Source organism: Bufo bufo, chromosome 11, assembly GCF_905171765.1.
Source record: "Bufo bufo chromosome 11, aBufBuf1.1, whole genome shotgun sequence".
Classification (NCBI taxonomy): Eukaryota; Metazoa; Chordata; class Amphibia; order Anura; family Bufonidae; genus Bufo; species Bufo bufo.
The window spans coordinates 42,880,811-42,895,634 of NC_053399.1; the positions used below are offsets into that span (position 1 = coordinate 42,880,811).

The 14,824-nt window shown below is 46.2% G+C and overlaps 1 protein-coding gene across 3 annotated transcripts in view; it reads right to left on the reverse strand.

Moving 5' to 3' along the window:
- Positions 1-14,824, reverse strand: part of CAPN3 (calpain 3) — a 122,024-nt gene that overhangs the window by 23,076 nt on the left and 84,124 nt on the right. For 2 of the 3 annotated variants that reach the window (XM_040411623.1, XM_040411622.1), the window contains 3 exons: positions 7,268-7,381; positions 1,506-1,580; positions 630-687 (listed from right to left, as the gene is read on the reverse strand). In XM_040411623.1, coding sequence (XP_040267557.1) covers positions 630-687; positions 1,506-1,580; positions 7,268-7,381 — 247 coding nt within the window. The remainder of the gene's footprint in view (positions 1-629; positions 688-1,505; positions 1,581-7,267; positions 7,382-14,824) is intronic. The other variant, XM_040411624.1, reaches the window with a different exon arrangement.

A 14,824-nucleotide genomic window follows, 5' to 3' on the forward strand; every position in this document is an offset into this window, starting at 1 on the left:
GTTGGAGTCTCATACCAGGGATAAAGCTCAGAAGGAGCAAACTCTGGCCTCTATTCCCTCTTTTGTTAAGGTAGCAGATTTTTTAGCTGATGCATCCATGGATGCAGTTACATTCACTGCTGCAGCTCTGTCTAATGCAGCTTGGAGAGCTATTTGACTTAGGTCATGGAAGGGAGATAAAGGCTCTAAATCCAGATTATGTTCTATTCCGTGTGAAGGTTCTAAACTTTTTGGTTCTTCCTTAAATGATATTCTTGAGAAAGTATCAGATAGGAAGAAGGGGTTCCTGATGCCTCAGAAATTTTCTCATTTTCATAAATCTCAGAGGTTCTTTATTCGACAGAGAGACAAAGAGGGAAGCGATAAGGATACATTTCCCAAAAGATGTTGGGGTTTTGTCTTTAAGTCCTCCCAGGAGAATAAATCTAGAGATAGCAATGACACCAAAGGTCCAGTGTAGGGGGAGACGGGGCAGGTGAGCTAGCTCAGTTTTTTCAAGAAGCACAAGAAAATTCAGCTTTGCGGCAAATAAATTTTTTCCTAAACTTCGGATTCGAATTCTGCTTCAGATGCTTCGATTCACTCAACACTAATTCCAACTGAATGCAATAAAAAAAAAAATCACTTACGTTTGTTTAAAACTCTATTCAGAACAGATCGTAGTTCATCAGCACTAATTTCCATATCCTAGAAGAGAAGCAAATCGCAAAGTGAGTGCTCTCTCTTTACTAGCTCTAAAGAGGTGTTCCCAACTATATTATTTTTATAGTGTAAAGATGCTGTAAAAAAAAAAAAAAAAAAAAGTCCTACTTACCTCACTGATTCCCCATCGATCTGTCAACAAAGGACCCACAAAGCATTGGATCTTGAGCAGAGTATGACTTTTTTTGTTTAACAGCATTCTGACTGATGGGTTGTTCTATTGTTGGTGCATATGGACATCAAAGATGATTTGTTTCTATGTCTCACCTGCAGGCTAACAGCACGTCTACCACTGCCCCCGACCTCCTCTAGGCTGGCTGAGATCACAGCCGGCTAAAGAGGGGAGGGGTATTTTAACCCTTAATATCTCAGGCTATGTAGCAGCTAGAGACTTGAACTGGACTGACAACAATCTATGCTTTTAACCAAGACTGAGATTGCCAGCTGAGCTACATCGAGAGATACAGCCTTTAGAAACATGGTCAGGAATGAGAGCTGCAGGCATATATAATAATGTCATGTATTCATGTAATACATTTTTATTCAGGATTAGAAAAAAAAAAGGATCTGCTTCTTTTCCAGAAAAAAGAACATATCTGTCCATGGGCTGGGTCAAAGTGGTACGGTTTCTGACAAAAAGCAGATCCTTTTTTTAATTCTGAGCAATCCCATTACTTATTATATCCACACTTTATTCTTATAACCTATATATATATATATATATATATATATATATATATATATAAATTATCTAATAAATCTGTGGATTTTCTGCTTTCCTCCATATAAGTGATAATACTCACATCCCCTGCAATCTGTTGAAATATGTTCCTGAATTGCTTCTCCTCTTCACTCTCTTTATCAGTGTTGGTAGGGGCCTACAAGAAACAACATAAAAGAACAGTTCAGTGACCATTACAAGACTCATTTCTGCAGGATACTATAAGCTCCATCCTCCATTCACACTGCAACTACAGAAAGACTGTAATGGGTAATACAATACATTCCACATGATAACCACATTCACTCCTTATGGAAGCAACTTTGCAAATGTTGATTAGATGAAAGGTTCTATCCATGGGCTATGTCTGGTATGGTAGCTCATCCCCTGTTAAAGAGGAACGGTCGGTATTTCTGCCATGTGGGGTTTAGTAAATACTTGTATTCCCAATGAAACTTCCATTTTGGAACATCTTTTTTTTAAGAACCCTGCATTGTGCCGTTCCAGTGTGATTCTTCCTAGAAATTTATGAATAAATTGACAAGCATGTGTTACCAGCAAGGGCTGCCAGATGTGTATGGACACACGGCCTTGACAAGGGCAATGATAATGTCCAGTTGTCAATTTAGTCATACATTTCTCATGAGAGAATTAGATGAGGAATGGGGCATTGCAGAGTTTTTTTTATTTTTTTATAAAATAAAAAAAAGCTCAAAATGTTTTATTTTATAGGGAAAGCAGACATGTCAGGTCCTCTTTAAAATCCTAGGCCAGAGCTACACGACCAGGCATAGCCCTTGGAGAAAAGTAGCCCTGTTTCAAGAAGTGCTGGGTGGTACAGTGGATGCTTTTTTGTCTGTTCTTGGAAAGTCCTTCAATTGAATCAGTTTGTCCTTTCTAGGTTAAACGATGTAGGAGACTTTTTGTAGTGCTACCGATAGATTTTTAAAAGGGGTTTTCTGGGATTTATCCATAAGATTCCTTTGCAAGGGTTGATTTTTGGGAACAAATGTTCCTATGAACGCTTGGTCCTGATAAGAATAAACAATTGTTCATTGAGTGAAAGTATAATTGATGCAGTACACTAACTCATAGTTTCTGGCCAGCAGTCTACCTGTGTAAACAGCGATCTGCTGCCCAGAATAATGATACAGAGGAGATGATTGCTGCATGTAAATGCAGCTCTCACACTCTCTGATGGTTTGTTCCCAATAAATTTCTGCTCGGTTGGCCTGTTTAATGGGGCCGTGAGGATAGGCCACTAATATCAGATTGATGAGGGCTCAATTCCCAGCACCCCCACCAGTCAGCTGATTGAAGGGGTCGTGGCGACAAGTGCTATATTCCCTTCATTGTTTATCAGGCCCAAGCCATATATTTGGTAGCAACTGTTCAGGCTTTGGAATTTATTCACTTGGGACTGAGCTGCAGTACTAGGCACTACTACAAAAGCTATGGAGTTTTTGACTGGGGCTGTTCGTTTTACCGATGCAGCCCCTCCATTCAACTATTTGGTTGGGGTGCCAGAAGTCGAAGCCCCACCAATAGGATACTGATATCCTAAGAAAAGAACATGAACTTCAGGAAAAACCCTTCAATAGTGAAGATGGAAATAGCCCTTTAACTGTCAGAGCCAATGGACCAATAATGGTTTTCATTACCCTATACGTCTATGGTAACAAAGGATTGATCTCACAAATTAAATATTGAGATGAGTATTGAAACACCCGATCATATATTGCAATCATCTGACAACACTTGCGTGTGTCCCACCTGTAATCATTTTGCCTAGAAGCTTCCATGCATCAGTTATATAAACCTTTTCAAACACGTTTTCCTGGAGGAACGTATAGTCATATTTCTGTATGAAGTTTCTAAAATATTCTTTGAAATGTAGATAAAATTTAGTGCAACTTTGTAAATTCTCAGTGGATAAATGGGGTGAATCCAATGATACTACACAATGGAATTGCCATTCCAGTAACTCCCTAACATTTCCTAAAGGGGTTGGGAAATTGATGGCATATCCTGTCTCCAGAACAGTGAACTCCAAAAGTGAACAGAGAATATCTGTGCATGGGTGGCCACCATCCATTCACCTTCATGGGAGTTTCGGCAGAGTTGGCCTTGCTTGCGTGGTGTGCTCTCCAGTGGCGTACATAGAGATGTAAGGGCCCAATAGCAAGGATCAAACCAGGCCCCACACACAGGACAGAAGGGTTTCTTCCTAAACCCTTTCAATGACCCTTGGCCCATTTTTCCACTGCCTCATTTGGTAAAAGATGTTCCTTTAGATGGTAGAGTCCTGACCTCCAGTAGAAGAGGAGATAATCCCAACTAAGACTGGGCCCCTTCTTGCTCTGGGCCCCATAGCAGTCGCATGGTCTGCCGCTATGGTAGTTATGCCCCTGGGGCTCTCCATTCATCGATATGGAGCTGTTTCTGGAGATCCCATAGCGATGGACGGACTTCGGTGGCCCCGTTTTTTAAGATAGGATTGGATCCCACCTATCTGACATTGATGGCATATCCTAGCAATTTCCCAGAAAGAACACTTATCCACAGGATGGGGACATGCTTCTGATTTTTGGGGTGCAACTGCTGGGATCCATCAGTCTCATAGAAATTTATGGAAAAGCGGTCTTACCTCTTCTTTCACATGGGGACCTCAGTTGCCGCAGTCAAGGAGGGGCGGAACAAAGGATGGGAGTGGTAGTGGCTCTGGCTGCAACAGTTATTCACACAAATCACAGGGGCAAATTTTCTCCGATAGCAATGTATGGATTATAAGCTCTGATGGGGGTTGTAGTACTCCTTCCTTGTATCCTTCCAAAGTCTCTCTCTGGAAAAGCTAAGGCTGACAATAAGGGTCTTTCAAAATGTGTCTGTCATTTCCAGGTTGAGGGTTACAGGGTTAAGATCTACCTGGCCAGGACCATGTCAAAGTGTGAAAGGGCGTCTTAGCAATGATCCTTTCACTGTAATAAAGTCTTTATCAGACTTAAATAGCAAATACTTTACTGACCGACTCCAATGCTCGACCTTGCAACTTCTGGACCTTGTAGTTCTCCCTTTTCTCTCTGGAGGACTGTAGAGTAGAGATGGCTTTCTTAATTCAAATATGTCAGAGATAGTGATTCTTTGGGACTTAGAACTAGTCTTCTTAGGAGTGAGCACATGTAGCTCCTCTCTCTTCCTCGACTCACCAACTAAAACTAGGGGTAGACCTAGGTCCAAATCCTAGCCCTCTACACAGGCAGAGTCAGGACTGTTATCCATACAAATCTATGCGGGTTGCAATACATCAGAACATTAAACAACAAAAACAATTTTGCAAGCACCCTATTCTGGAGTACTGCACAGTTATCTTGATTTCTGAGGCTTCTAACTGTTGCCCCCCAACCCCAGTGATTAGACACTTATCCCCTATTCCATGTATAGGGAAAATGCTTTTATTGGAAAATCCCTTTAAGCTTGACAGCTCCTTGATCTCCGGCAATCAGCTGTTATTGGTAGTCTCCTCAGCCATACCTTCCCTGTATGGCCAGAAAATTGTAGTATTGCACGTAGGCGATTCAAATAAATGTACTTAACGGATAGGCCAGATCCACCAGACAAGGAGCTGCTCTTACTTAGTGACTCTCTAAATAAAAATGCCCCCCCCCCTTAACAAAAAACAAAAAAAGTACTACTTATTTTAGTGAATGGATGTGTGCTGCAATACCAGGCAAAATCAATGGCTTCTGGAAAAAACAACCCCTTCAAGAGTGCTTTCACACACAGTTTTTTTTAGTGGCATTTTTTTTGCACTTTTGCATTTTGTTGCATTTGTTGCAACTGCATTTTTTATGCATTTTGTGCTGCAAAAATACCAGCTCCTTATGTTATCTGAAGGTCTATACAGGAAATATGAAATGCAGGACACAAAAAAATGTTTTTGCTACTAGAATTTTTGTTAAAGGGGTCATCCGGAAAAAAAGATAATGATGACCTATCCTCGGGTCTGAGTCCCGGAAACAAGACCGATTAGCTGTTTCAGGATGCTCTGTTCTCACCGGAGCTCTGGTGAGCGATGCAGGCTCCCGGCAGCTTTCCAAGGACAGCGCCGTACAATGTATAGTGACTTGAATAGGGCCGAGCTGCAACTTGGCCATGTGACCGATGTATGGTGACGTCACTGGCTTAGGAAGAGGCCGCAGCACTCAAAGTCTCTTAACACCTGATCAACGGGGGTCCTGGGTATTGGGTATTTTTTCCTGGATAACCCGTTAATTAGGTGACTTTTTTTTGGGCACATTTTCAAAAATGCGTCTTGCTTTGGTTCTCGCCATTCTTTAAAGTGTTTTGCCGACACCTTTTCTATAGGTGGAAAATACCATGAACAAAACTCTAGCGGTAAGACAACTCTGGGGGTTATTTATTATGACCCCCTATACCGGTTCTGTGGCATAAATACTGTAACTATTGAAATCCAGGCTAACAGACTGGCGGAGTATTGGCGGTGCAGGGAATATAAAAGACCAGTGTAACAACATAATAGGGAACATAATAACATGCAGGTATATGAAAGAATAATTCAGATTGTAAGAACAAAATTACTTTGTAAAACAGACATGTCAGGAGTGGTGACAGGTCCTCTTTCAATGGGTTGTCTGCGAATACCAAACTTTTAACTGATGCCCGGAGCCTGCATCCGCTATTGAAAGATTCATACTTGTCTACTCCCCACCGCTTTGGTCCTGCACAGGCAGGCTGTGGGCTTTGGTTAAAAGTTAAGTATTCCCACACAACCTCATTAAGCATAGTGACTGTGGACCCACCAAGGCTAACTATGCATTCAGATCTGCTAGCCTATAACACAGATAAAGCTAGTATTTTTCCGTTTCAGGGAAGTAACTTAATACTCTTATATAAACTTTTATACTTTTTATGCTATGCACCAGTGATCCTAGAGGCATAGTTATACCATGGGGAGAAAGAAATTATTGTGAAATGAACCCCTTGAAAATGTGAAATGAACCCCTCGTTTCGAGTCTTTATAATAAAAGAGAGGACATATGCAAAAGTCTTCTGTTATCAGAAGGGAATTTTCATCAATCTCTGATTGGAGAAGTTGAGGGTCTTTTAATCCCAGCGCACCCTAATCTAACTGGGTATTCTGTAATGACAGATAAATAAATGCCATATGAGATGTACATGACCACCTGAGGTGCCACTAGAACAGGCCTAGAAAAGAAGGTACCTTAGATGTTAAATAGTTAAAGGTGTAATCTGATTATATCAAGTTATCCTGTGTCTACAGGATAGGTGATAACTATTAGATTGGTGGGGGGGGGGGGGCGGGGGTCCTACTGCGGAGACCTCCATCGATCACGAGAATGGGGGCCCCAAACTCCATGAAACCCCCTGAAATGAACGGAGCAGGTGGTCACACATGCGCGTGGCCACTATGTGGGATTTCGGAACATTGCCTTGTACAGCACTCCGCTATCTCAAGAATTCCCATAGAAATGAATTGAGCAGCCACACGCGTGCCCAACCTGCCTTTCTGTTTTTTTCAGGGGGGCTCCACTGTGTTTGGGGCCCTCATCCTCATGATTGATGGAGGTCCCCCACCGATCTAAAAGTTATCCTTCATCCCATGGATACGGAATAACTTGATATAACCAGAATACCCTTTCCAACTAGTGAGTGATGCACCATGTATGCCTCCCCTCACTTCCCCCTCCAAAATAGTGCCCCCCCATGCTCTAAACAAGAATATGAAGAAATATGAAGCAGTAAACCCTTGGATTACAGTCTTGCCCAGCAATGGCACGTCAGAAGGATAGAAGGCACAATGACCTTATCTTTTTTCTCTTTTTGCACTGCTGCCTTTTTTTTCTTCTCTTCATCAGACCCTTCGTCCACACTCAACTCCTTATTGCTGTTTGATCTGTCCGATACAAAGATGATTGGCTGAAAGGGGGAGGAGGAGAGGAGCGAGAGGGAAAGAGAGGGACTGGTTACAAAATAGAATAGTGTAATATGCCTGCTTCTAACCATTCTGTATTAGGGTTTAATGAATGCTTTATAGCATATTGTGAATATTATAGAAGACGTGTTATGAATTAATGTGATCGTAAAAGATTGAAAAAGGGTGGCCCATGTTGGAATAATAATTAGGTTATCTTAGGACACCCTATATATAATGTAGACGCCTTCATAAGCTGATTGAATGGCAAGAGGAAAATAAACTATAACAGTACCTCTCATAGATATGCAATAAGGTTCACGAAAGGACATATTCCAATCCTCAGTATTAAAGAAGCACTCCCACAATATTTTTTTTATTCTCTGGCCTGTTTGAAAGGTACATGTAAATTGTTGTGAAAGTACTTTTCTTACTAGTGACTGTAGTTCTAAGTTATCCACTCCCTTCTGATCCTCATCTGTGCCAGGTGGCCGGCACATGACACAGCTGAGGACCAGAGGGGAGTGGCTAACTCAGAAATACAGTTACTGTTAAAGGGGTTTTCAAGACATTTTTACTGATGACCTATCCTCTGGATAGCTCATCAGTATCTGATCGGTGGGGGTCCGACACATGGGACTCCTGCCGATCAGCTGTTTGAAAAGGCAAGGTGTGTTTTTCCTAGGCCATGTGATGTCACGTTAAATCACCTCATCCACTTGTTCGCGCAGCCCGCCTTCTCTTCTGTCTTTTTTGATGACCTGGGAGGAAAAGGACCTTTGGTGACGTCACTGCGCTCATCACATGGTCCATCATCATGGTGATGGATCATGTGATGGACCATGTGATGAGCACAGTGACGTCACCAAAGGTCCTTTTCTTCCAGGTCATCAAAGAAGACAGAAGAGAAGGCAGGCTGTGCGAACAAGTGGATGAGGTGAGTAAAATTATTTTTAATAATAAAATCTACACAACACCTCACCCAAACCCGAACTTCTGTGAAGAAGTCCGCGTTCGGGTCTGGGTACCAAACATGCCGATTTTTCTCTCGTGCGTGCAAAATGCATTAAAATGCATTTTCCCGCAACGCACCCGCATCCTATCCGGCCCTCACACGCGACGCCCGTGTGAAAGAGGCCTTATTGTCGATGTTCATTATTTCTGAATACTGCCTAACTGCCTTAATTTTAGACTTCCTGGTCCCAGAGCCTCCACTTACACATTAATTCTGCACACGGGACAGAGCCTCCTTTCTCTCTGTGTTGGTGATGCGTATGGAGGGGGCTGTCTGGTTCAGCTTATTTTCTAAACCAGGCACACTCTATCAGCCATGACGGAGAGGTGTGCTGGCTTAAAGGGGTTGTCCGACCCCTAAAATGCTCCCCCATATGCCCGGTCTCCTCATGCACAATGTACTTACCTGGCTCCCCGGCACCCGTGTCGCTCCTGGTCCCCGCACGGCCGCCGCCGCTTCTCCCCATGCACAGATGAAAACATTCGGTTTAGGGGTAGGGAGGCAGCCAATGGCAGGCGTGGAAGAGCCTCCCTAGCATCGCTATTGGCTGCGCCCCCCATCGGACACTGGATGTTTTCATTCGCGCATGGGGAGAAGCATTGTCGGCCGTACTGGGACCAGGAGCGACACAGATTCCAGAGAGCCAGGTAAGTACATTGTGTGTGAGGGGTCTGGGCATATGGAGGGGCATTTCAACCCCTTTAACAAATGAACTGAGCTAGACAGCCAACCCCTTCCTTATACATCACTGACACATACAGACAGAGGAAGCTCCCTGCCAGTCAGAAAAAATGTGGAAGTGGACAATCTTGAACTGGAAGCAGAGGGCTTTGAAATCAAGCCAACGGGACAGTATTAAGATTTTAAGTACATTAGTAAGTTTTACTGCTTTAAATGTTTACAGTTTAAGACCTTTCAGTTCTTCCAGACACCTCCTAGAGAACATAAAAAAAAGGTGATTCCAAATTGAATTTCTAAAAGAATTGGAAGTGCCTGTCATTTCTTACTACATAGGTTTAAATATTCAGAAGGGACCACCATTCTGAATATTTAATCTGCATAAAATATTGTGGGTGCTGTGCTGGTCCTCAAGCGGGTGTTTAGGCTGCAGCTACCCCAAGACATTTTGGAGCGCTTTTAATTAATTTAAACTACTGAGTTACAGCTGCAGTTCAAAGCAGTAAATTAAGTTGTATGTTATCTTGCCCCTGCAGCTGTCACTCAAAAGTTAAAATCAACCAGAAGTGCTACAAAAAGTCTAGGTATAGCCCCAGCCTTAAACGTCAGGGGCTGGGGAGAGCAGACAAAAAAATAAATAAATATATATATATTGAACAAAAATATAAACTTTGGGTTTTGCTCCCATTTTGCATGAGCTGAACTCAAAAGATCTGAAACATTTTCTACATAAACAAAAGACCCATTACTCTCAAATATTGTTCACAAATCTGCCTAAATCTGTGTTAGCGAGCACTTCTCCTTTGCCGAGATAATCCATCCCGCCTCACAGGTGTGGCATATCAAGGTGCTGATTAGACAGCATGAATATTTCACAGGTGTGCCTTAGACTGCCCACAATAGAAAACCAGTCAGTATCTGGTGTGGCCACCATTTGCCTCACGCAGTGCAACACATCTCCGTCGCATAGAGTTGATTGTTGACAGGTTGTTGATTGTGACCTGTGGAATGTTGGTCCACTCCTCTTCAATAGCTGTGCGAAGTTGCAGAATATTGTCAGGAAGTGCAGAAGCTACCGCGCTGCCACCCTCACCTCCGCCCACTCCGGCACATGCCTTCTAAATGATCGTCAGTGAACCATCGATCGGCCTCCCTGAGCGCTTCGCAGGTGGTCGGAAGAAGTACCGCTCATTTATTGTCTCCTGTGAGCTCCTCTTCGCCCTGAAGCCACGCACGTATCCCACTGATTATATCAAGGTACGTACGGCTCTCGCCTCTCGGGGCCTCCCCAGACCTGGGCACGCCAGTTACTTCAGGCCGATGATCCGGTGCTCTCTACTTGGGAGTCCTTTGTCACTGCTATGCAGGGACTGTATGATGATCCGCTACGGGACTATATCACAGAGTTCCGTGAGGTCGCCCCGGAAACCGGACTAAATGAGATCGCTCTCGTAGACCAGTTCAGGATTGGAGTGTCGGAGCCCTTGAAGGATAAGCTCACCCGTGTTGGTGTACCCTATACCTTAGAGGCCCCGATGCGCCAGGTCACCCACCTGGACCTACGCTTCCGCGAGAGGCATCAGGAGAGGCAGCTGACAACAACCACCAGCACGACGACCGGATCCCCTACCTCTCCCGGGGCCGGTTCCAGCTCCCACGCTTGGAGATGTCACCCTGGAAGAACCCATGCAGATTGGGGTTGTTTGTGGCCCCCTTTCTGTTGTTGAAAGGACCAGACGGCGGGCACTGCGCCTGTGCCTATACTGCGCCAAACCGGGCCACTTCTTGAAGGACTGCCCCATCAAACCTCTGGCAGGGAGGCCGGACATATCTTCACCTTGTGTTACCCCTCCAATGTACAACCAGTCATCTCACCTTACCATTCCTGTTTTCCTACAGTTGGACAAGAATAGCATTAATCTCTCTGCCATTATCGACTCTGGTGCCAGCAGTTGTTTCATGGACGAGGAACTGGCTCTTCAGTTGGGGATTCCATTGCGTCCGAAGAGTAATCCATCCCAGCTGCACATGGTGGACGGCAACACCCTCCAGACCAGCCCCATCGCCATGGAATCCCATCCCTTGCTCCTCTGCATCGGCAACCATCACTCTGCACTAGTCACTAGTCACGTGGAACATCGTTCCTTCTCCATTGTTCCCTGTCATCCTGGGTATCCCCTGGCTCCTGAAACACAATCCTCTGATTGACTAGGCCACTGGATCCGTCACCTTTCGTTTCCCTCCCAGCTCCGTGGCGAGTATTCTTTCCATCAATAAATCTCCTACAGCCCTCGGTACTCTCGAGCACACCCTACCAGACAAATACCAGGAGTTTGCGGATGTGTTTGAGAAGAAGGGTGCCGATACCTTGCCGCCCCACAGGCCGTATGATTGCCCCATAGACCTACTACCTGGGGCCCCGTTTCCATAAGGGCGCCTTTATAATCTCTCTGAATCAGACCTCGGGGGGTCCTACAATCAGGGCCGGTGCAAGGATTTTTGCCGCTCTAGGCAAAGATCCATTTTGCCGCTCCCTCACTCATTCACTGACAGACACACACTGACAGACAGACAGACACGCACTCAGACACTCACTGAATGACGTACACAGAAACTCACTGACAGACACACATACACTCACTGACAGACAGACACTCACTGACAGACATAAACCTACCCACTGAAACTCACTGACAGACACTCACTCACTGGCAGACAAACACACACACATACTCACTGACAAACACACAAACACTTACTGACCGACAGACATCCGCACTCACTGACATACACAGATACATTTACTGACAGAAAGACAGACATACATACACTCACTCACTGACATATATACACAGGCAAACACTCACTCAGTCAAACACAAACACTCACCTCCCTGGGGTCCAGTGTGGTGCAGCTCCTCAGTCCTCCAGCGTGCTGTTTAGTATGCCGGGGCCGGAATGACGTCATATTCCGGCATCACAGAGGGCGCACGAGGGAGGAGTGGGGAGCTGCTAGAACAGCCTCCCTTACCGCCCGCCTTCTCTCCTCCGGTAATTTACCGGCAGAGCAGGCACCTGCCATCAGGGTAAGCAGATGCCTGCTCTGCCATATTTAAGAAGGACCTCCACCTCCTGGCCCCCCTGTAATGGTGCTGGGGGCGGCTCAAGAGCCGCTCACCCAGGGCTGCAGCCCCAGTCAGGGGGACCCCACCAGGGCGCCCCCAGCAGGCCGGCGCCCTAGGCGGACGCCTAGTTCGCCTATATGGTTCCACCGGCCCTGCCTACAATCTCGACCGCATTCGGCAGGGCGATGAACGAAAGACGGCTTTTCGCTCACAATTCGGGCACTACGAGTATCTCGTAATGCCCTTTGGGCTCTGTAATGCTCCAGCCACTTTTCAGCACTTCATTAATGACGTATTCTGTGACCTTCTCGAATCATATGTGGTGGTATATCTAGATAACATACTTGTCTTCTCCCAGACATTGCCGTAACACGAAAGACACGTCAAGTCGGCCCTCCACCGCCTCCGGACACACCAGCTTTACGGGAAACTGGAAAAAAGCACTTTTGAGGCAACGTCCATTGAGTTCCTTGGCTACATTTTATCACCAGGACGGGTGGAGATGGATCCCAGGAAGATCCAGGCTGTCCTGGAGTGGCCCGTACCCCACAACCGCCGGATGGTCCAACAATTCATTAGCTTTGCCAATTTCTTCAGGCGGTTCATTTGGGGATTTTCAGCCATCTGTGCCCCCATCACCGCACTAACCAAGAGCGGCAGCACGTTTACGTTCCAGCGCCTTAAACGCATGTTTACACAAGCTCCTGTCTTGGCACAGCCAGATGCCGCTCACCCATTCTATTTGGAGACGGACGCCTCGGAGGGGGAGGTCGGAGCAGTGCTTTCCCAGTGTTGAGGGGAGAAGCAATTGTTACACCCTGTGGCCTTCTACTCCCGCAAATTCACTGGAGCTGAACACAATTATGACGTCGGCAAGCAGGAATTACTCACCATCAAGAATGCCCTGGGAGAGTGGCGCTATTAACTCAAGGGAGCAGAAAATCCAATGGGGGTCTATACAGATCACCGTAATCTCCAATATCTCCATAACGCTAAGCGATTGAAACCCCGCCTAGTGGGCCCTCTTTTTCTCTCGCTTCCCTCTACAGATAACCTACAGGGCCGGGTCCAAGAATGGCAAGGCTGACGCCTTATCCCGAATGCATTGTTCTGAGACCAGGCCTGCGCCTTCAGAACCTATCCTGCCAGCAGCTTTCTTCCCAGCTACCCATCACTCCCTAATCGAAGGAATCAGAACAGCCAGTTCACCGATTCCAGAGGAGGCTGCCCACCTACCATTCAAATAGGAACTGCGTTACCACCTCCATCTACGTTCCTGCTTCCCAACGTGTACCTGTACTGCAACATTGCCACGACCACCCTACAGCAGGCCACAGGGGCTGGCATAATACTCAGGAGTATGTCCTACGCCACTTCTGGTGGCCTACTCTGGCGGCGGATGTACGCTCCTTCGTAGAGTCCTGTTATATTTGTGCAATCCACAAGCGTCCCACTACCCTACCTGTCGGCTTACTACAACTTCTGCCAATACCATCAGCACCTTGGAGAGATATTACAATGGACTTTGTTGTGGAGTTACCTTCTTCACAATCCTGTACCACCATCATGGTGGTGGTGGACCAAGATGGCCCACTTCATCCCAACGTCTAACCTTCCTACTGCCCAGGAGACCTCTAACCTCTTCCTACAACATGTGTTCCGGCTCCATGGCCTCCCAGATAACATTGTCTCTGACAGGGGGCTCCCAATTCACGTCCCGATTCTGGACCCACTTCTGACAGAGTCTCCACATCACTCGCAGCCTATTTTCTGCATATCATCCACAAACCAATGGGCAAACCGAGAGGACCAATCAAACACTGGAGCAATATCTCAGGTGTTACTCCTCATATCTGCAGGATGATTGGGTGAGCCATCTCCCTCTGGCTGAATTCATGTACAACAACCGCCAGCATTCATCCACCGGTCTCTCTCCATTCTTTGCCAACTACGGCTATCACCCCTTAACCCTTCCGGGCCTACCTATTAATGTCCCAGTACCAGAGGTGACCCAGCAGCTCCAACACCTCCGAGAACTACGGCGGACGCTCCTGCGGCAGCTCCAAGTTGCCCAGTGGCACCAGAAGATACAAGCCAACCGCCGAAGGGTGGTGTCCCCATGGTATAAGAAAGGGGACAAAGTGTGGTTATCCACACAGCACCTTCAGCTCTCCTGCCCCTTTCAAGAAACTGGGTCTCCGCTACCTTGGCCCTTTTTCCATCATGGACATAATCAATGAGGTTGCTGCTAATCTACAGTTGCCCGCATCCTTGGGCATCCACCCTGTGTTTCATGTGTCCTTACTGAAGCCACACTGTGCCAATCTGTTCCCCGACCGTGCACCCGCTCCTCCTCCTCCCATTCTGGTGGATAACTATGATGAATACGAAGTCCAGGAGATCGTGGATGCCCGCCGCCGGCGTGGGGTCCTTGAGTATCTCGTCCACTGGAAGGGGTACGGTCCCGAGGAGTGTTCCATGGAGGGGGTCCATGCGAATGCCAAGGTACGGGCATTCCAGCAGGCCCATCCTGAGAGGCCTTGGTGGGGGGCTATGTCAGTAAACCGGAGAATTAATCTCACCCTGGGGTCGGAGGGTGCAGCATGGGATACGGGCCTCCTTTCGGCCTGG